We start from the raw sequence: 24,091 nt of genomic DNA, 5'->3' as shown, positions 1-24,091 counted from the left end.
GTTTTGCCACTGAGGAGACACTTTCACCATTAGAAATTTTATCTAATAACTCAATTTTATTCGCTAATGTCTTTGATTTCTCTTGTTATTCGTAGCCATATGTTTGTAGGGGTTAGAAAGAACTTGTCCACAATAAAGTCACTTTCTTCCGTTAACACACTCGAAAAAGTCTGTTTTACACTGCAAAATGGTAGATTTATCATTTTTGTAAGCATATCAATTTAGAAATTTATTCAATTTATAAGCATATACAGTAAATTAAAAGCAAATGACGAAACCTTCCATGACAAGCGCATAACACATACTGAACAAGGATTAGCGAGAAACATCCACGCTCGCGATTTTGTCACCCCTCTCCCCCCACCCACTGAATGCTGTTTTGACCGGGAAGATAATTTTAGCCACGCCCATGTTTTTTTTATGAGGAAAATATTCACGGCGCTTTAAAATTAACATTTTTTTAGGTTTCATTTTATATTAAATCGGCGATCGCGAATACGCGAAACCGCGAATACAGATACCGTGAATAGCGGGGGTTTACTGTATTTCGTTCCGCCCACTGTTTTCTTTATTTATAAATTACTGTAGCACTTTTGCACTATAAGAAGTAAGCAAAGGCCCAGAAGGAAGGCTACCTTTCTGTTTCTATTTCTAACAGTACTAACCAAATAACTCAGCTGCTTGGTCACCTAGTGGCACTGCTCCTGCCTCCCCATGGTGTAAGCAAACCCCCAGAGCCAAAAGGAGCAATTCATGGAATGTGACAATCTTTCACCGATTAAGACTGCAAATCTGAAATATATTGATTTGCATAAAACCAGTAGTGATTGATCTAGGCCAAAGAGACTGAGGACAGATGCTCCTCGAATTGAACACGGCCCCGAGTGCCAAGCGAGTGGCTATAGCAATTTCTGAGTGATATTAAAGCGATTTTCTCAAAGAGCGGCTGATAATTATAGTATTATTCTTCATTTTTCAGAGTTATTTAATTTTGCTGTTCTAAAGTAAAGAATTTAGCGTACCTAACAGAAAAGAAAGACACCTTTCTTCTTGTACATAGGACTACTTACTAATGCACTAACTACTAACCTTGCTTTATCACTTGGTCACTGGTTTCCAGCCCCACCACGTGGAGGCATGAGCAGTGCTCATGCCTCCACGTGGTGGGGCTGGAAACCTGGGAGAAGAAAGTCACCCTCCCAGGGCAAAAAGGAGCAGAGATGGACAAAATTAAACAGTCCACTTATGGATCTTTTGATTCAGACATCCGTACCTCTTTTTAATTCTACACTCCTCCACAGATCAATCATTCAGTAAGTTTTCCCCATTTTTGATACAAAAATGTCTTGAAAATGGGCTGTTCCTCCAAAAATGGTTAAGCGATTAAGATTCGGAGACTTATTAGTTTAAATGAAAGCTGAGAGACTGTTAAAAGTATCTACCTTTGGTGGAATTCTCATGAAGGTTACCCCACATGTCACCTTAAACTCCTCTAAAGGGGTAATATCAGAGTCGGATCTTTTAAATGTATCGGAGGATGAACTCGTCCAGGAACTACGAGATCAAAATGTGGTACACGCAAAAAGAATCGTAATCAAAAAGGATGGAGAGCCTGCCCCTACTCGGACAGTGAAAACACCGAACCTACCTACCACCATAAAAACTGGTTACCTTAGGTGTTGGGTAAGACCTTATATTCCGAACCCAGTCCGGTGCTTTGTGCCAAAAATTTGGCCATTCGCAAACTGTGTGCAGAAGAGTTCCTATCTGTCCAAATTGCGAGTAACAATCAGATCATGTCACAATGGTATAGCAATCCTAATAAATCCAGATCACAATCAGAGTGACTGTTCTGCAAAAATGAGGTGTGCGAACTGCAAAGGTGACCACCTGGCATATTCCAAAATTTGTGAAAAATGGAAAACTGAGAAAAAAATAGTAAAATACAAGGTCGAGAGTAAAGTCAGCTACCAAGAAGCAAGAAAACTAGTTTCACCTACTATAAACAAAAATAGTACCTATGCTAATGTAATAAAAAAACTACCAAACAGTCTCCATTCAAACAGATGTCACAGTTCTCATTATCAAGTCAGTTTCTGATTGGGCTAGAATTGTCCTCTCTGAGCAACAACCAAGTGTGCATAAATAACAACCCAAACTCTCAGATCAGGCAAATAACACTCCTCTGACAATACCAGCGGCATCTCCTCCTCAAATGTGTGCTAATACATCCGATATTACAGACCCAAATTCAAAGAAAAATACCCAGGACATAACCATGGATACAGATGGCACATCTATACATGAAGAACCAATTTTAGAAATCTATGCAGAAGAAGAAATGGATACTGGTCGACCAGTTTTCAAAAAAGACAAATCAAAATTGGAACGTAATAAGCCATCATCATCATCATCAGCCATTTTCAATCCACTGCAGGATGAAGGCCTCTCCAGCAACTTTCCAGTTCCTTCTGTTTTGAGCACTAGCCATCCATTTACTACCCAAAAACTCACGAATTTCATTTATCCATCTCCGCCTTTGTCTTCCAGGTTTTCTTCTAGCTCCTCTTGGGTACCATTCTGTTATTTTCTTAGTCCATCTGTCATCACGTCTTCGAGCTATGTGTCCTGCCCAAGACCATTTTAGTTCTTTAGTTTTGATAAGAATGTCCTTTACTTGAGTTTGCTGCCTAATCCATGTGTTTCTCTTCTTATCTAACAGTCTAATTCCCAATATAATTTGTTCCATTCTTCGCTGTGTAGTTCTCAGCTTCTCTTCCATTCTTTTGGTGAGTGCCCAAGTTTCACTTCCATAAGTCATGGTGGGGAGTATACATTGATTGATTATTTTACGTTTCAGACAAACTGGGATATTGCTCTTCAGTATGTGACTATATTTCCTGAATGCTGTCCATCCAAAATTTATTCTTCTCTTGACTTCCAGCCATTTATCATTATTACAGCTAATAACTTGTCCCAGATAAGTATATGACTCCACCTTTTCAATTACTGCTCCTTCAATCATTATTTCCCTTTCCATGGCATACTTGTTCATCATTACTTTTGTTTTAGCCATATTCATCTTTAGTCCAAAATCCTTACTAACTGTGCATAACTGATTAAGATTTTCCTCTAATTCTTTGGGATCATGGCTTATGACCACAATGGCATCTGCAAATCGTAAATGGTTTAGGTACTCTCCGTTCTCATCAAGTATTCTTTCTAATCTGTTAGTAATGACCCTTGTGAACAACTTGTAGATATGGGATAACAAGCTAATTGGTCTATAATTTCCAATTTCTGATTTATCTACTTTCTTATGCAGCAAAACTGTGATTGCATTATTCCACTGCTTAGGCGTCACACCTTTTCTAATGCATTTTGTGAAGAGCCTTGCCAGTTTTTATGTTATGTCTGTTCCTCCCAATTTTAACAACTTTACAGTAACTTCATCTTCCCCCTGGGCTTTTCGATTCTTCATTTTCTTCAATGCATGTTCTACCTGATCAGGAAGAATATCGGGTATGTCGTATGTGTTGCTACTTTGCAATCCATCTTCCCCACTGCTGGTATTATTCCCTTGCTCCTTGTATAATTCTCTATAGTAGTCTTCTGCTATTTGAATTATGCCTTCTCTGCTGTTTATAAGTACACCATCGCTATTCTTCAGTTTCAGTATCATTTGTCTTTCTGTATTACTGCTCATGGCTGCTGATTTAAATCCTTCGTTTTCCCTTAATGCTTGTTCTACTTTTCTTGTGTTAAATCTTCTTATGTCCTCTCTGAGTCTCTTTCTAATGGCTTTGCATAACTCAGTATACTCAATTTTCTCCCTGTCAGTGTTTTTCTTGCTCTTCATTTGTCCCCTGGGCTTTTCGATTCTTCATTTTCTTCAATGCATGTTCTACCTGATCAGGAAGAATATCGGGTATGTCGTATGTGTTGCTACTTTGCAATCCATCTTCCCCACTGCTGGTTTTATTCCCTTGCTCCTTGTATAATTCTCTATAGTAGTCTTCTGCTATTTGAATTATGCCTTCTCTGCTGTTTATAAGTACACCATCGCTATTCTTCAGTTTCAGTATCATTTGTCTTTCTGTATTACTGCTCATGGCTGCTGATTTAAATCCTTCGTTTTCCCTTAATGCTTGTTCTACTTTTCTTGTGTTAAATCTTCTTATGTCCTCTCTGAGTCTCTTTCTAATGGCTTTGCATAACTCAGTATACTCAATTTTCTCCCTGTCAGTGTTTTTCTTGCTCTTCATTTGTCGTCTTCGGTTCATCATGACAAGTGTTTCTTGACTAACTTTTTCTTCTTTGGATTTCTGTTTCCCTATAGGTTTCTTGGGCTTTATCACTTTCAGAAAGTTGTAATATTCCTCGTCGATATCTTGGTCCTGAGCAGTCTGCAGAAGCTCAAACTTGTTCTTAAGTTCCAGTACGTACTGCTTTTTCTCCTCCTCTGTTATCTCAAAGACCTTTGTATTATTTACTCGAGTCAGTTTTTTCCTTTCCTACATCTATATCAAGTGTACATCTTACCATTCTGTGATCACTTACAACATTTACCTTATTCAGGATGGTAACATCATTCATCCTCACTAACATCATTCTGTTAGTGAGGATGAAGTCGATTTCATTAGTTGTTAATCCATTTGGACTCTTCCATGTCCACTTTCTCTTCACCCTTTTCTTGAAAAAAGTGTTCATTACTGACAGTCCTTGAGATTCTGCAAATTCCACAAGTCTTTCGCCTCTTTTATTTCTTTCACCAATTCCAAAATTTCCTATAGTTCCTCTTTCTGCACTGTTTTGCCTTTTTCCAACCTTAGCATTGAAGTCCCCCATAATAATAGTGTAGTGGGTTTTCTGCTCATCTAGAAAACTCAATTTTGGTGTACATTTCTTCAACCTCTTCATCATCATGGCTCGATGTTGGTGCATAAATCATTATAATCTTTAGCTTGTACCTCTTAGAAACCTTGAGTATTAGTCTTGACACCCTTGGTGATGTACTTTTGAATTCCAAAATGTTGTTTTTAAAATCTTTATGGACCAGAAACCCAACTCCACCTTCACTCCTTTCACTGTTTCCATTGGTGTACAGCAGATTTCCACTTTGATAAACTTATAAGTGATTCATTTCTTCTTCTTGTTTCAACCAAACCGATGATATTCCAATTCACATTTTCTAATTCCTTTTCCAGTTCTAATATACTGTCTTCACCGATGAGTGATCGTACGTTATAACAGGCCAAGTTCAGTTTCTGTGCATGGCAGCCTGGTCGTACCCAGAGATTCTTAGCACCCTCTACTTCCACTCTGATCCTCTCGCTGCCATAAGAGGGAGAGTGAAAGCTGCTGGGGACTGAGGGCCATTTGTATTGTTGTGCTGTCATATGCTGGAGGGTTTGGTCTTTTCCTCTTCACGCTGACCAGGCATCTTGAAGAGAACCACTCTACATGTTCGTTGCCACCTAAGTGACGTAACAGGGCTTACCATCGAGAAGGTGTGCATGAGTGGATTTTAGGGAGGCAGGCCAACCGGACTTCTCCTAAATCTTCTGTAATAGAAAGATATTGGATCCATCAGTGTTTTAGGCTGAGTGTCTGATAACACACAGGATACCAGTTCCCCTCTAAGCCCGCACGTAATAAGCCAGTCACCTTCAAAAAGCAGTCAGATACAGCTCCATCAATTAAACACAAATAATGGCCTGTATTTTACAATGGAACTGCAGAGGCTTTCGTTGCAACACAGATGATATCCATGATCTAATTAACCGGTATTCTCCAGTTGCTCTTTGTCTTCAGGAAACTTACCTAACATCGCAAATTTCTTCTTCGATAAAGAATTATTGCCTTTATTGAAGAGATCGTAATAGAACAAATGCTGCCCATTGTGGTGTAGCAATCCTAATAAATTCAAATATCCCAACTAAACATATTCCACTTCAAACTGAAATAGAAGCTGTTGCTGTTCATATGACTCTCTGTATTTCAATGACAATTGTGTCAATTTACCTACCACCAAACCATACTTACTCTTTAAAAGATCTTGAAGATCTCTTCATACAGATACCTCCGCCTCTCTATATATTAGGGGATTTTAACGGGCTCACCCCTTATGGGGCGATCCTAAACTAGACAGATGGGGGCCGACTCATTGAAAGCTTTCTAGAGTCGCAAAACCTTACTCAATACTGCGCACACACTCACAACTCCCAACTGGACACACCTCAGCAATATATCTCTCAGTTTGTTCTCCAGTGCTGGTCCCAAGCATAGAGTGGTATGTTTCCAGTGATACTATGGGCAGTGACCACTTTCCAATCATATGCAATTTTTTAATATCAAAGACTCCTTCAACAAATCCACAGGAAATGGAAATTTGTTCGGGCAGACTGGGCAAAATTTAGATCATAATCTCTCTTGATGAGCAAAAAATCCAGCTGCAGAATATTGATAATGTAACAGATTACATCACGTCACATCTTCTAAAAGTGGCCAAGGACACAATACCATTATCAAATCCCCCTGGTTGCAAGCATTATAATTACTGGTGGAATGAGGAATGCACAAAAGCAAAGAAAGCAAAAATTAAAGCCTGGAATTTATTTCGGCAGTGTTCAACCACAATCAACCTCATTTAAGAAGCTAAGGGCAAAAGCACGATTTATATAAAGGCAAGCCAAGAAAGAATCCTGGACCCGTTTTGCATTGACCTTTAACAGAAACACTGATTCAAAAACTATATGGAAAAAAATTAGACAGTTATCTTGTAAGTTTCCTACTATACCTTTCTACTGTTGCTCAACTGGCTGTCCAAATGAACTGTGGAACCACCAGAAAGGTCTCCAACACGACAGTAGAACGAACCCTGTTGCACATTGGGCTTCGGAGCAGATGCTTAGTGACAGCACCCATGCTGATGGCTGTTCATCACAAACAGCACTGTCAGTTTGCACAGCAATACCTACACCGGACTCCGGCTGAGTGGCCTTCTCTGATGAGTCCTGGTTTCTGCTCCACCGAGTGGATGGATGGTGGCATATTAGGCGCAAAACCTCTGAGAACAGACACGATTGTTAGCAGAAGGCAGGCTGGTGGAGGTGGCGTTATTGTCTGGGGAATGTTTTCATGGCATGGGTCCGCTGATACCTCTATGGTTACCTATCGATCGTCACCAATCGGGTATACCCATACATGTTGACCATGTTCCCTGAGGGGCGATGGTATCTATCAGCAAGACAGTGCGGCATGCCATGCCGCCAGAATTGTCGGTGAGTGGTTTGTGGAGCATGACGACTTCAAGCTACTCCCTTGGCCACCGAATTCCTCAGATCTTAACCCAATTGAAAATCTATGGTGCTACCTTGATTGACACATCAGACAGACAGATCCTCTACCAAGGAAACTACAGGAACTCCTGGGTGCACTGCAGTCTGCATGGTCACAGATGCCAGCCGCAGCGTTCCATGGACTTATTGAGTCCCTCCCGTGGCGGCTGGCTGCGGTGCATGTTGCGAAAGGTGCATATTCTGGATACTAGGTAGGTGGTCATAATAATGTGACTGGACCCTATAGAGATGCTAGGTTCTCTGTGACTTGTTCCATTAAGTAAAAAGATATACATGTATTTCAAAGAATGATATTACTGCTAGATAAGTTTTTATGGTATTCTAGAATGCAAGTATAGCATTTAAATTTTACAGGCAGAAAACACTTCACAAGTATCAATTTAATATTGCATCTGTTAAGCTTAAACTGTCACAGCCCACTGCTTATTAACTTGAAACCTTTTATCTTAGTTTTTTACTTTTATTTACTTAGTTTCTTATCTTAGTTTCTTACTTTTATCTTTGCATAAACATTCACCTTTGCTTGCAGTAAAACATTGTGTACAATAAAGCATTATTGACATCCATTAACATTAATACAGCAACAGCGAATTCTGGATCCTTTATCTAGTTTCTCTGTGTTGTATACTTCCTTTTTACACCCAGAACTTTTGTAAATCAAATAAAAATTGAATCAGTATTTTGCATCTACATTCACACATGAGGAGTTATTCAGAGAGGGGAATGACAGAAGCTTATCAAACTCTAGAAGGGAGCTAAATGATTTTGTAATAATTGAGAGCAAAGTGAAGGAGATATTGCTGAAGTTAAACATAAGGAAGGCTCCTGGTGTGGATGGGATCTATCCAGTTATATTAAAGGAGGCAGCAAAGGAAGTAAGCGGGCCCTTAGCCATGATTATGAGGGCATCCTTGGACTCAGGAGGTCCCTGTGGACTGGAGATGTGCAAATGTTTCCCCAATTCACAAAGGGGGATCAAAAGGTGATACGAGTAATTACCTGTTAGTTTAATTTCTGTTCCAGTGAAAATAATGGAGATACTAGTTAAAGAAGCACAGCAGGATCATCTAGACAAGACTGCAGTTATAGTTCAGACACAGCATGGGTTTGTTAAGGGGGAAGTCTTGTCTGACAAATTTGATTGGATACCATGATGTGGTCACAAAGGAACTGGATGCAAGAAATAATTTTGATATCATATACTTGAATTTTAGGAAACTATTTTAGGTAACTTTTGATACTATTGCACATGGAAGACTGCTGTACAAGTTGTAGCAGTATAGCATTAGGGGCAAGTTGCTACAATCGATAAAAGGATGGTTGAGCTGGAGAAGATAGGGAGTAGTAATCAGTGGATACTGCTCTTCATGGACTAATGTATTAGTGGAGTTCCCAAGGGGTCAGTGTTGGGCCTATTGTTGTTTTCTGTATTTATCAATGATATTGACGAAAGTATATCAGGCTTAATGTTCAATGACAGTTTTCAGACAGTATGAAGGTTGGTTGGGTTGTTAATGACAGTAAGGACAGTAGGCTACTCCAACAGGTTCTAGAAAAGTTGAGCAGATGGGCTTGAGAGGTGGCAACTTAAGTTTTAACATTGACAAATGCAAAATACTGCATATTGGTAGCAGTAACCCAAGAGTAACTTATCAACTGTGTGGTACTGCACTCAGAGTAGTGGAGAATGAAAGACCTGGGGGTAATTGTGCAGTCAGATATAAAGTTTTCTGACAGTGCAGACAGGCTGCAATAGTAGTTCGTGAGGTCTTGTCAATGATATATATGAATTTTGCTAGCAGGGAAAAGGAGGTGTTTTTTTTTTTTTTTAATAAAAACCCCAAACATCAGAGGTATTGGAACCTATAGTACTTAGTATCGCGCATGGGTTGGAGGTTGAGAAGACGAAAGAAGATATTTGTTGACATTAGACTAGAACTTCTGTAGACTGCAATTTTCAGGAAATACATAAGAAGGAAGGTTGTTCCAGGAAACGGCAGTTGAATGAATAAACGAGGAAGATGAAGAGTTGGTTCTGTGAGTTTGAAGTTGGACAGTAAATGGATGTTGGCGGCACGTGTTCGGACTGTTTTGAAAGAGAGAGCAGGAATTATAGAAGCTAATTCAGAAGAACAGTGCCCATGGAAGTATCTGTAGAAGAGGCATGCAGCAGAAACAGTACATCTATGAGACAGCGAGTGCAGAGACTCTGTTAGGGATGAGTCATTAATTAACCTAACTGCCCTCTTCTGAATGGAATCAAGAAGCCTGAGAGAGGTTTTGGGGGGCACCACCCCAGATGTGGGAACAATATTCCATGGCAGGGTGGATTTGCAATTTATACAGAGTGTTTGGAAGAAAAGTAAGAGAAAACCAAGTTTTTTAGATGCAGAAGAAGCAATATTTGTAAAGTGCTTGTGCCAAGAGAGATTAGAAGTCAGGGTAATCCCCAAAAGAGATATATCATTTTGCCTAGAAATCGGAGTGTCACTAAAGATAAGCATAGGAGCAGAAGAATCCTTTCTGTGAGATATAAGACAAGACTGAGACTTAGAAGGGTTGAAATCAACTAAGTTTTCTTTGCCCCACTGGAGAATTATCTGAAGATCGGCATTTAAGGAATTGGTAGCAGATTTTTGAGAAGTGAAGCTGATTGAGCAGAACAAGGTTTCTCAAAATGGAAAGTGGAATGCAATGTGCTATCATCGGCAAAACTATGGATAGGATTTCCAGTCAATGGAAGAAGGTCATTAATATACAAGAGGAAAAGAGTGGGGGAAAGAACTGAACCTTGGGGGACACCGGTATTAGTGTAGAAGTTAGAAGACAGAGAGCCATCTACCATCACCCTCAGTGAGCGATCAGAGAGAAAACTGAATAACCAATTACTAAAAACAGTTGGCAAACCATAAGATGGAAGCTTGTTTAGAAGACCTTTATGCCAAACATGATCGAAAGCCTTTGAGATGTCAAGAGCAACTACTTGTGTTTCACTGAACCTTTCCATTGAATTAGTCCACGAATGGGTAACATAAGCCAGAATATCACCAGTGGATCGACACTGACGGAATCCATACTGGCAATCGTTGATCAGATGGAAGGTTTCTAGGTAGTTTAAAATTTGGCAGTTAATTGATTTCTCCATTACTTTAGAAAGAGTAGAGGTAATTGTAATGGGACGATAATTGTATGGAAGGGATTTGTCACCATTTTTAGGAACTGGCTGGATATTAGCAAATTTCCAAGCAGAAGGAAAAACACCTTTGGAATAAGAAAGTGAAAAAAGGCGGCAAAGAATAGGAGTAAATTCAGGAGCACAGGTTTTGAGAACAAGTGGAGAAATACCATCGGGATCTGGAGCTTTCTTAGCATCAAGATTCGTCAAGATACTTCTGACATCCTTTTGACGGAAGACCACAAGAGGCATTGAATGGAGCATGTTGGGAATAGTGGGAGGTGTTTTACCAAGATCGTTAATGCATGAGTTTAAAAAAAAATGGGATGTTGCAGGTCAGCTTTATCCTTGGCTGAAGTGACAACAGAACCTTCTGGTTTGGACAGAGGTGGGAGCAGAGATGGGCAAAAGTTGCGGCCAATAGCTTTGGCAAGAGACCAGAATGCTCGGCTACCATTAGGGCAAGAAGCAAGTTTTCTACTCTTAGTCTGTTCAAACTCTAGTTTGGACTGGTTAATAACTGCTTTACAATTGTTACGAGCTTTGGTGTAGGCAGAAAATGAAACTGAAGGATTAGAAACAAGCCAATTACGATATGCAACATTCTTCTCTTGAACAGCCTTAGCACATTTATTGGAAAACCAAGGTTTAGATAAAGGATGAGATTTTAAAGTGGAGTGTGGGATAAAGGATTCCAATTCCTGCAAGAATAATTTCACTGACACGATCTGAGCAAACGTTGACATCAGAAGTTTTGAAACAGTAATCCGACCAAGGAAAAGAAGAAAAGAAGTCTTGCAGGTCATCCCATTTTGCATTCTTGTAATGCCAAACAACACGAGGTTGGTAATAGCCATGAGATAAAGGTTCCATTGGAGAAGAGACAATCGCCAAGTTGTGATCTGAAGTGCCTAAAGGATCTTTCACTTCGACCGTGTACTTAGAAGAGTTGTTTGTGAGAAAAAGATCAAGCGTATTGGCTGTATGATTAGGATTGTCCGGTATTCTTGTAGGTAAATGAACAATCTGTGCAAGATCATTAGTAATTGCAAAAGCCTCAGCATCTCGACCAACTGGGTCGGTGTGACTAGAAAACGGAAGCCAGCTGGAGCTGTGAACATTAAAATCACCAAGGAAAATTACCTCACTGTTAGGAAAGTTGGACTGGAGAAAGTCAAGTTGCGAAGAGAGGAAGTCAAAGTGCTCCAAGTGATTAGTGGAGTTGGGAGAACGGTAGAGACAACAGATGAATTTGACACAATGAGGTAGAGAGATTTTAAGCCATAGAAGATCAAAGAAATTGCCATGTCTCTGACAGGGAATATCAGAATGGACATATGCACAAGTACCACCTTTGAGGCGAAAAGAATCATACAGCGAATAATTTGGGCATCTGAGATGAGCAGTAGTTGAATCAACTGATAACTGAGATTCTGTCAGAAAAAGTACATGGGGTTTGGCAGACTGCAAGTGGAAATGGACATCGTTGAGATTAGAATCTAGACCATGTATATTTGTGAAATGAATTAGGAAGTGCTTGGGAGGTTTAGATCTTTTCACAGATAAGCTTGCTCTATTAGTTTGACAATTCATGGTGTATTCAATAGTAAGAAAAATTGGGTGGGACATGCTGTATGAAGTAATGAAATTTTTGGATGTGGTGTACATGGTGAGAATATACCCAGATCCTTGACATAGCGTGGCCTCGACAATGCTCCCCGCATACATACTACTCGGTCTCCCTCCAGTCACTATCTAGCAGAGTTGAGAGTGGTAGAGAATGAAAGGGACCTGGGGGTGGTTGCGCAGGCAGATATGAAGTTCTCTGACAGTGCAGACGGGCTGCAAGAGTAGCTCATGGTGTATTGTCAATGATATATAGGAATTTTTCTAGCAGGGATAAGGAGGTGATTATTCCCTTGTATAAGGCAATGGTCAGGCCACACCTAGAGTACTGTTATACAGGTCTGGAGGCCTGATTTCAAGAAGGATGTAGAGCTGCTGGAACGAGTACAGAGAAGGGCAACAAGATTAGTGAATGGAACAAAGGGGTGCTCTTACGAAGAAAGGCTTAAGTTTTGCAAATTACAGTGTCTGGAGACTAGGCACCAGCGAGGTGATCTGATAGAGGTGTATAAAGCATTGAATGGTTTGAGCATGCTCAATGCTGATGGGATTGAGGAAAGACAGATGTAGGATAGACGTGTGGAAATTTGCCTTTAGCCAGCGAGTGGTTGGTTGGTGGAACAGACTTCCATCCCTTGTCGTGGAAGTTGATAGCCTAAATAAGTTTAAGGCTCAGCTGGACAGGTATTTTGAACGAACAGAGGGGTGAAGTGGAAGTGTGTTGTTTTTTTTTTTTTTTTTTGGCTGATGCTGCATAAGCTTGCTTTCTTGCATCAAATGCCTCTACTAATGCTAATGCTAAGAGTAGAGGTAGCAAGATTATACACTAGCTGATCCGGAAGCCTCCTAGAGAGTTAGCAATAGGTTCGGTCCGGTGTACTAACTAGCGGCCAGCCTATGAACACCGTTTTAGAGCTGTACCCTCGAAATGTAAGGAATATTGGATCTCGCCACGATGTTCATCATAACCTCAAAAGTCATCAATCATACTGCATGATGGAAGAGATGGGGAGGGAATGACCGGAACTTAGGTCTAGAGACTAAACATGTGTTCCACCACTTAAAGCCTCCAATAAGCAAAGTGGTGGTATTGCACCGGTCGATGAGAGTCATCTACCACCTAGTAAGAATGCAAGAATAATTTCACTGACACAATCTGAGCAAACGTTGACATCAGAACTTTTGAAACAGTAATCCGACCAAGGAAAAGAAGAAAAGAAGTCTAGCAGGTCATCCCATTTCGCATTCTTGTAATGCCAAACAACACTAGGTTGGGAATAGCCATGAGATAAAGGTTCCATTGGAGAAGAGACAATCACCAAGTTGTGATCTGAAGTGGCTAAAGGACCTCTCAGCAAAGTGACCTTGCTGTTTTTCTTTTCATCCTTTGCCAAAGATTTCTCATAATCTGCCTTTCCCTGCCTAACATCCTTTGTGACTTGATTACAGACTAGTTTATACTTGCCATAGGCTTCTGTGTCACCTGATACTTTATATGCATCTCATACATTCTTCTTCTCTGCCACTAGCCTCATTAATTCATCTGACCTTCATTTGGGCCTAAACCTTGAACAGTATTTCTTAGTTGGAATGAAAAGCGTAGTAGCCTCCAAAATTAAGTCCCTGAAGGCTTCCCATTTAGAATGCACTGTTGGTAACATCATCAGTTGATCCCACTGTACAGAATTTAAAAACTGTCTGAGACCTCTGTAGTCACCTTTACGAAAGCAAAAGCCCTTCTCTTTAGCCTTGATGTTAGTTACATTTTTAAATAATTTTCACATCAATACATTGTGATCACTGTCGCCCAGTGGTTCCTTTATCTGCAGATTCTTAATGCATGAAGAATCACTACTGATAATCAGATCAAGAGTATTACTCCCTCTGGTTGCCTCTCGAACATGTTGCTGTAGAAAACAGTCATCCAATAAATCCACAAAAGTCTTGCTAGTGTGCAAGTGACCAATCCACAAGTTCCAGTCAATATCTGGAAAGTTAAAATCTCCCATTATAAGACATTCTGATTTACTGGCCCACTCTTATTTCTCTGCACAATTGCTCATTATACTCATCAAATTCATTAGGCCTATAACACATACCTACTCTCATTTTTCCTTTCCTTATTTCACACCAAATAGATTCAACACTGCATTGTCCACCAGCATCAATTGGATGCACTTCCTTTGATTTTGTGTTTCTTAACTAACAGCACAACCCCTCCTCCCATCCTATCCTGTCTGTCCTTCCTATACACATTGTACTCCCCAAATTCCAACTCTGCACTGCCTATATCTGTGTGACACCACGTGTCTGTTATCCCAACAATATCTGCCTTTGATGTCTTGACTAGCACTTCAAGCTCATCAAATTTATTAACTATACTCCTAGCATTGTTGTACATGCAAGTATAAATGCACCTGTTCCTGCTCCTAGCCACCCTAATACAGCCCATGTATTTACTTGTTCTACTATGACTCCCAGCAGTCCTGGAAATCTCCATTACCTTGCTTTCCAGTCTACTGCCCATTCTAATAGAAGCAGTGCAAGAATCACTTTTGCCTCTGCCTGCGGCCACTGTTAACTTTTTAGTCTGTGTATTCCCCCAAGCTAGCAGTTTTCTGATCCACCTAACACTGCCTCTATAGCGTCAGCAAATATTCTTGCACCCTTTCTATTTAAGTGTATCCCATCCCTGTAGAAGCAGTCTCTCCTGTCAATAAGCATATACCAGGCTGAAAAAAATTCTATCACTTGAGCCTTGCGCAATCTCTCCAGGGCTGAATTGATTGACAAGGCTCTCATCATATACTCCCTCCTATCGTGTCTGGGCAGAATTTCAGACACTTTCACATTCAAATTAATAATATAGTTTATTAAGTTTTTTGCCTAACCTACTATGCATCAAGGTCTATAACTCTACATTAAGGTACTATACCTTAAAGTATAGTAGTTTAAGCTAATAGCTTAATAAACTATATTATTAATTTCACATGGTATAAGAGTGGTATTAAATATAGTAATAATCTTAATGGAAAACAACCATGTAATGTTCTTCCCTAACTATATTAGATGCTGTCATAATTATGGTTAAAAATTTACTTACCTCCTTTGCTACCTTCCTTAATATAATTGGACTAATCCCAGTCACCCCAGCACCTTTTTTTATAGCAAGCTGATTTCTTGTCTTTTGAAATATGGGAATCCTTAGATTTATTAATCTTTTGTACTCTGTGGTTATATTTATGCTAATCTGTCCATTATTTGTACTTAACATTTATTTATTTTTTATCCTAGAAATTCTTTTTGGTGTTCCCTGGAAAGAAACTGGAATAAAGAAATTTTATGTGAAAAGTAGACCCAGAGTTATTACTTATGCAGTAACCTTAATTTTGAGAATATTTAATCCAAGGTAAGTATTTGGACTGACATGAATGATAATTAACATTTTTTATATCATGTTGTTTATTTACAAAATTTTCCCAACAGTGTTATAATTAATTAATGTAAAAATTAACAATTTTTATAATTAAAAATATCTTATATTTACTTGGGAAAGGGATCTTTTTTGTTTTAGTTTTCATCCTAGGCTTAGTAAATGTGCAATCTTTGTTATACTAGCTCAGTGAAAAAGTAATTAATACATAGTGTTTATATTTTTTAAGTACTACCAGAAATGTTGGTGCTTTGCTTTCAGATAATTTTAATTTTAAATAGCATAGTATTATATATATGTGTACAGGGGTGATTTGGAAAGTTGACAATTTCTTGATTTTTAACATGATTTGCATTCTTTACGGGGCAAGTGTTCCAATGTGCACACATTTTTATTCCCTACCTGAACACTTTACATGCCCAGCCTAATTACTACTTCATTACATGAAATTAGTGCCATTTTTAAATGTTTATATTGAAAATTTTAAAGGAGCCAAATCAAGGCTAAAATTAGAATTAAAATAAAACCTTAACTTAGATATTTATGCATATTATGAATTGCTGACTATGTAACACTTTTATTTTCAAGATATTTAACTATTCTGAATTAAGATTCTTAATAATGGTATATATGCATGCATTACACAGATGCCACAAATTTAGTATAAGAAGGATATGTGGTCAGATCAGACAAGGTATCCTGGCAATTGGTCCAGCTCTACTGATCACTTGTTTGGGAAGATCATTCAAAAATCATCACAATGGCAGGGTGCATCGTCTTGCTGAAAGAAGGTGCTGTCTGAATGCCCCTCGACATGGGCACCTGTATGTGGTGAGTGGACCTCCCAGTGATACTGCTGGTCCTCCAGATTAGCATCACTGAGATCTAATGCCCACAGCCTGGATTCCAGGCTAATAGCAATGGAATCTGGCATGTTTGCCATGTGCTGTGACCCATGGAAATTTGGAAAGGGGATCCTGGTGGCTGAGGGGCCCAGCTTCAACACACCACTTTGACCCCTGCTTTGACAATACGGGTGGTGCTGGATGGCCTGGCTAGGATCAGTCGGCTAGTGGGTTCACTTGCAAGGGACAACTGTGGCAATGCCATACCCCTACCCTCATGGTCTGAGGGATAGGCATCAGGCTGGTGTCTGGGTAGGCCTGGAGTCCCTCTCCTGAGCGCATTTATTACTTGCCGGGTAGTGGGTGTCCCTTTTGGGCTCCATGGTGGATGGGGAGCCCAGGCTGAACTGAAACAAATCTACACGAATCCTGATAAACAAATTTTTTCTGGGTCCCCTACCTGATAAATTAGAAGTTGACCCTGTTGTCACTTGAGCAGAAAACAGAGAAACAGAGCCTGCCAACCCTTCTTTATCCAGAAGGGTTGGCAGGCTCTCCTGAATCAGTAAAACAGCTTTGGTCAGGAGACATCATTGTAGAGACCAGAAGTGACAGATATTCAGAACAACTTCTCCAAGCCACGTACTGCAAAGTTGCATGCAATAGAAATAGCCCATGATTACATTAATAATAAAAAATATATTATAGATAGTGGCTCATCAAATGTATTACAGGCTCTGTTATTGATGAGGCACAAAGCTCATCCAGTCGTGTCCCGGATCCTTCAGATGTTTTTTTCTCTCGTTAAATCAGAATTTGACATTTGTTTCTGCTGGATCCCAAACCATATTGGGATCCAAGGAAATTAATTAGCTGATGTTGCTGCTAAATCAGCCATTTCCCTGGATAATTATTGCCTGTCAGTCCCTTATACAGACTTCAGACAAATAATACGCTCTAAATTATATTCCCAACGGCAAGGTTCTGGCATGGATGGGCGGCAAATAAACTACATCACATTAACCCTGTAATAATGCAATGGCGGTGCAGTATACGTAGGGTCCGAAGAGAGGAAGTTGTTCTTGCTTGGCTCCATATAGATCATAGTCATCTAACACATTCCTTTTTGCTAAGGGCGGATGACCCATCTATGTGTGAGGTGTGTAACAGTATTTTAACTATTTGTCATGTTTTTATAGAATGTCTTGTTTTTAGAGGATGCACGACACTTATTTTTTAGAACTTTTAATAATCTGTCCGAACCATTTACACTCAGTCAGATTTTAGGTGAGAGAGACAACATGTCTGATGTTTTTAACTTTTTACACTCAATTAATTTATATACAAAGATTTGTTTATATTTTTATATTTTTTATTTAACTTTTTGCATATTTACCATTTTGACGTGGTAGCCTGTTTATAGGCTACCAAAAATTTTTGTACTGGCTTTATTTTAACTTGGTGTATTATGGCCTTAGCTGCCAATGGGCCATTAAAAACTTAATCAATCAACCAAGCTGTCTGAAGGATTTAACCGTCATAGTTGGCAGTTGCTACAGAGGGTAGTTGATTGCTGGAACAAATTACCATCTGTCATTGTGAAAATTGATAACTTAATTAAATTCAAGGAGTAACTGGACAAATGTTTTGATGGAATGGATGTGTGAAATGTTTTTTTTTTTTTTTTTTTTTTTGCTGATGCTACATAAGCTTGCTTTCTTCCATCACATGCCTCGATTACTAATGCCAGTTTTGGGATGAGGAAATTCTGCAGCACTTTAAGGTAACATTCACTATTGACTGTTGCTTCTTTAAAAGGAAAGGACGGATAATGCATGACTTTCTGAGGGCACACCGGACGATTTTTGGGGAGTCTCTTGTGTTGCCAAACTTCTTGAGGTTTCTCTCTTCTCCAAGTGTTGCAGTGGCGGTTGACTTTCCCACTAATGTGGAAAGTAGCCTCATCAGAAAATGTCAACTCTTCAAGAAAGTCATGGGAATTCTCCATTTTTGATTTCATATGTTGACAGAAATCCAATCTTGCTTGGTAGCCTTCTTCTTGTAACATTTGAACCACCTGAATCTTGTAAACATGATCGTGCAGTTTCATTCTTAGAATTTTGTGCACTGTTGATTGCAGACTGTTTAGTTCAGCAGATGCAGGCCACTGACTTGTGGGGACTCCTTTCAAATGCTTCCTGGACTACGGCCACAGTCAGCCCCGGGTGCCAAGCGTTTCCGTGGCCAAGTGATTCTTGCATGTTTATAGAGCATTTTTCTTCCCAGTGACAGTTTTCCTTGTTTTTTTCTCGTATTATTAAAATTTTCTCTTAAGTAGCTCTACTTACTTAAAAGCATTAAGAAGAGAGTCCAAAAGAAGGAAAGTACCTTTTTCTATAATTTAGCCAGTCGTACTAACTTACTAACCCTCTACGCTTGGCCACCAAGCAGCACTGCTCCTGTCTCCCCATGGCAGAGCCGATAACCTGGGTGGTAAAGACAAACCCCCAGGGCCAAAAGGAGCCATCATGGATAAAAATAATTATCCAAACTTCCTGATGGTTCATTCCCTAACTGCCCAACCTGTGGTTAAGTTATCACTTCTTAATTCAGAAAATCTTGGAGTCTATTGCTGGATCACCAAAAATGGTTAATCCGGAGACCTTCTGATTGAAACAGCCACCTCAAAACATTCTGAGCAGCTGTTAAAAACAACAACACTTGGCAGGTTGACAGTATCAATTATTCCCCACAAAACATTAAATTCATCAAAAGGTGTCATCATCGAGTGGGACCTAATTACAGTCTCCGAAGAAGAACTACTTCAAGAACTCAGCCATCAAAAAGTAATAAACATGAAATGGATCATGACGAAAAAATATGGAAATCTCACTCCAACTAGATACATCATTCTGGCATTTAGCACTCCAGACTTACCATCCTCAATGAAAGCTGGTTATTTAAACTGTTGGATTTGACCTTACATCCTGAATCCTGTTCGTTGCTTTAAATGTCAGAAATACTGTTATTCCCAGCAGGCTTGTCGAGGGGAAGCCATATGTCCCATCTGCGGATCTAAAGAGCACACTCAAGTGGATTGCTCAGTCAAAACCCCTGTTTGTCCAAACTGCAAAGGAAGCCATCCAACCTTTTCCAAAACTTGTGAGTTATGGATAACAAGAAAGAAAATTTGAAAATAGAAAATAAAGTGACATTTCCTGAGGCATATAGACAAGTTATGTTGACTATACCTAGTATTCGTTCTTATGCAGTTCACACTCAACTTTTGTTTCTATTGTAGCTCAAACAGATGTATCAGTTCCGCCTAACACCTCTCTAGCAAATTGGCTGAAATCTACACTTTCAACTTCTAATAAAGATAATCCTTCAAAAAAAACTAGCGAAGCCACAAACATTCCAATCAGCATCCCTACTCATACCCAATCGGTCCCAGTTGAAAAAGAACAATTAAAATCTCCCACCAACAGTATGGGTGTAGATGAGCTGCTAGATAATGAGCCCATTCTAGAACTCCATGCAGATGACACCATGGATATCGGATGCCTCACATTCCCAAAAAAAGACCGGAAAAAATGTCCCGCTTACAAAAAAAAAACAGTCAGATGAATCATGCTCATGTAAACCTAAATAATGCATAACATCATACAATGAAATTGCAGAGGACTAAGCAGTGATTTTGATGACTTAAGTGATTTAATAGCTCAGTTCAATCCCATAGGTGTATGCTTGCAGAAACATTCTTGTCACATCAAGTTTCACCAAAATTTTCAAATTATACTATGTACAGATGAGATAGGAACTCAGAATCACCTGCACGTGGAGGAAAAGCTATTCTTGTGAACTCTAACATACCATCCAGGCCGATCCAATTGAGAACTACTCTAGAAGGTGTGGCAGCTCGCATTGCAGTTGGTGCATCATTTACCATTGTTTCCATTTATATTCCGACATCTGCACAACCTCTGCTTTCAGAACTTGACAACCTTATTGCACAACTCCCAACTCTGATTTGTCCTTTTGGTGACTTTAATGGACACCATCCATTGTGGGGGTCTGCTGCAATGGATAGAAGAGGCAAATTGATGGAGGAATTCATGAATAATAATGATCTAAATGTATTAAATACTGATCTCCTACCTACATCCACCTACCAACTGGATCTGCTTCCGCAATAGACTTGTCAATTTATTCACCATCCATATTTCCAATGATGACATGGTCGGTATTAACCAATCCCTTTAACAGTGATCACTTTCCAATTATTTGCTCACTACAAACAGGAGTAATTCCAAATTCTGATCAACGATCCACTTGGCAGTTTAAAAGGCCAAGCTGGGGTGGCTATTCTGCAGAAATACTCTTAGACAGATTTTATGTTCAAAGACAACATATTGATGATGTAAACACTTATATAACCAATCAGATTCTGACGCAGCTAAGGCCTCCATTCCAAAATCCATGCTATATTGAAAATACTGGTGGAGTACAGATTGTTTAATTGCCAAAAAGGTAAAAAGCTGTGCTTGGAATAATTTCTGCAAGTATACCACCACTTGTAACCTAATTGCTTTTAAAAGACTGAAAGCAAAAGCTAGACAAGTTAGGCGGAAAGCGAAACAGATACACGGGTCATCTGGAAAAGAATACAGGTGTTAAATGGCAAATTTGTTCGGCTGCACTCTATGATACTTCATTGGAAAGGGAAAGACATTTCTACTCTTGAAGAAGTTGATACTGCAACAGCAGAATCATTTGCAAAAATCTCTAAACAGATCTTCTAGTAGTGCCGCTGGTCCAGATGGAGTTCATTACATTATGCTAAAGAATTTAGTTGAAGAAGACTTGAGAACCCTATTAATTTTTTTATAATTGGATCTTCTCTGAAAATGCTTATCCTTCTTCATGGTGCCATTTGTTCGTTATTGCCTTACCAAAACCAGGAAAAGATCCTTCCTGCGTTGAAAATTACAGGCCAATATCTCTTGCGAGCTGCATGGGAAAAATTTTCAAAAGAATGGTTCATACCAGGCTCACTTACATCCTGCAGTCAGAGAATCTCCTTCCTGATCATCAGTATGCCTTTCGAAAAAATAGATCAACCCTAGACATGCTCATCAAAGTCGAATCTCATATCTGCAGTGCCTTTGTCATGAAACAACATCTAGTCATGGTCAATTTAGATCTTGAAAAGGCATTTGATGCTACATGGTGTAATGATATTATTATGGACCTTTACCATCTGGGGTTTAGGGGTCATTTGCTGGAAATAATTAAAAATTTCCTGCAATTGCGTTCTTTTGAGGTTCGATATAAAAATGTACTCTCCACGATCTGTACACTCGATATAAAAATGTCATCTCACATTCAGGAAGAGTGAGTCCCACAGTGAACAATACTTAGTCTAACGCTGTTTTTGATCCGAGTTAGTAGCATGACACAAGATATCCAAAAACTGTTCAAACTTTATGTATGCAGATGACCATTTCCTGTCATCTCAAAGTATGAATATCATTGAATGGCAGCTCCAACCAGAATAGAATCATGGACTTCACGGAATGGCTACTGACAATCAGAAAAGAAATGCGCTGTCATTCACTTTTGCAAGAAACGAGCTGTCCATCCTGAACCTGAACTACAAACCGAACAATACTCCAATCCCACTTTTTAATACAGTCGGTCCTCGTATAACACGTGTATACATTACACAAATTCGATCATACACGATTTATAAATAGGGGAACGTTATCTTATATAACATGAACCGAATTCGCTTATGCACGATTCGCCTTTGTCGAATCGTGCATAAGTCGAACACAGAATCACCCCAACCGAACGCAACACGATAGGAATGAAGAAGATTCTGAAAATGTATTTATGTGTTTTATATCAGTGAAGGGGAAACACATTTCACCGGCCCCGGGTGCCAAGCGAATCCGAGGTCAAGCGTATCTAGTGCGAATCAAACAGTGATCTTTCTGAGAGATAAAGTTCTTTTTAAGTTATATCGTTTTGTATAAGCAGTTTATTTATCATAAATAAGTTCCGCACTTGTAAAGTATCAAGTAAGGACAGAGAAAGGAAATTCACCTTTCTTTTTATTATATATATTATATATTCTTTACTAACAACTAACCGCCTCCTTGCGGCACTGCTCCTGCCTCCCCATGGCGGGGCCGGAAACCTTGGCAGAAAAGTCCTCTTGCCAAGGGCGAAAAGGAGCAAAAATGGCAAATATAGACCAAAATGACATAATTAATGACAACCCAAAGAGATTGAAGACAGATCGGATGGAGCAACCTTGCCCATCTTTCTTAATCATTCACTCTCTAAGTAACCAGCCTATGAGCAAATTGTCTCCCTTTGTTATACAGAAACATCTGGAGGGTATAGCAGGATCTCCCAAGACGGTGAAGAGACTGCAATCAGGAGACTTACTTATAGAAACCATGAATCAAAGACATTCTGAAAAGCTTCTACAACTAACAGGCTTTGCTGGAATTCCTGTAAAAATATCACCTCATGCAACCCTAAATTCATCTAAGGGTGTCATATCGAGTTGGGATTTATTAAATGTCACCGAAGAAGAAATAACCCAAGAATTGCAGGGACAGAACGTAATTGAAGCGAAAAGAATAATGATTAAAAAAGATAATCAACTGACACCGACAAGAAATATTATTCTCACTTTCAATACGCCAAACTTACCCTCCTCTGTAAAAGCAGGTTATTTATTTTGTCGCATTCGCCCATACATTCCCAACCCTTTAAGGTGTTATAAATGCCAAAAGTATGGGCATTCTCAAACTGTATGTAGAGGAATTCCTGTCTGCCCCAACTGTGGATCCTCAGACCATATACAAAATGACTGTACTGCTGCAAAAATGACATGTACAAATTGCAAAGGCGACCATCCTGCATTCGAAGACATGTGAAAAGTGAAAAACCGAAAAAAAAATAGTAAAATACAAGGTTGAAAACAAAGTCAGTTACCAAGAAGCAAGAAAACTAGTCGCGCCAACTATAAACCAGAATATTACCTATGCAAATGCTGTAAAAAAATATCAAGCAGTCTCCGTTCAAACCGATGTCACAGTCCCCACTAATAAATCAATTTCTGATTGGGCCAGACATATCCTCTCTGAGATGCAACCAACTGTGCGCAAGCAACAATCCAAGACCACAGACCAAGCAAATAATACACCTCTGACAATACCAGCGGTAACTCCTCCACCAGTGATTGCTACCACATCTTGTATTACAAACACAAATACTGTGAAAAATATTCAGGACACAGTTGGCACATCTATACAGGAAGATCCTATTTTAGAAATACATGCTGAAGAAGAAGAAATGGACACGGGTCGGCCAGTCTTCCAAAAAAAAGACAAACAGAAATTGGAACGCCATAAACCAGTCACTTTCAAAAAGCAGTCAGAATCAGCTCCATCAACTAAACACAGATAATGCCTTGTATTTTACAATGGAACTGCAGAGGTTTTCGTTGCAATATAGACGATATCCAAGATCTAATAAATCGGTTTTCACCAGTAGCCCTTTGTCTTCAGGAAACCTACTTAACTTTACAAATATCTCCATCGATAAAAAACTATTGCCTTTTTCGAAGGGATCA

General features: G+C 39.3%; 1 protein-coding gene across 1 annotated transcript in view; it reads left to right on the top strand.

The window, feature by feature from the left end:
• Positions 1 to 24,091, top strand: part of SCAP (SREBP cleavage activating protein) — a 512,327-nt gene that overhangs the window by 138,909 nt on the left and 349,327 nt on the right. The window contains exon 7 of the mRNA XM_090380371.1: positions 15,457 to 15,571. Coding sequence (XP_090236497.1) covers positions 15,457 to 15,571 — 115 coding nt within the window. The remainder of the gene's footprint in view (positions 1 to 15,456; positions 15,572 to 24,091) is intronic.

This window comes from Mastigoproctus giganteus, chromosome 1, assembly GCF_048544385.1.
Source record: "Mastigoproctus giganteus isolate SK-2022 chromosome 1, ASM4854438v1, whole genome shotgun sequence".
NCBI classification, from domain to species: domain Eukaryota; kingdom Metazoa; phylum Arthropoda; class Arachnida; order Uropygi; family Thelyphonidae; genus Mastigoproctus; species Mastigoproctus giganteus.
The sequence above is the reverse complement of the archived record's forward strand: the minus strand, read 5'-3'. Positions and strand labels throughout refer to the sequence as shown.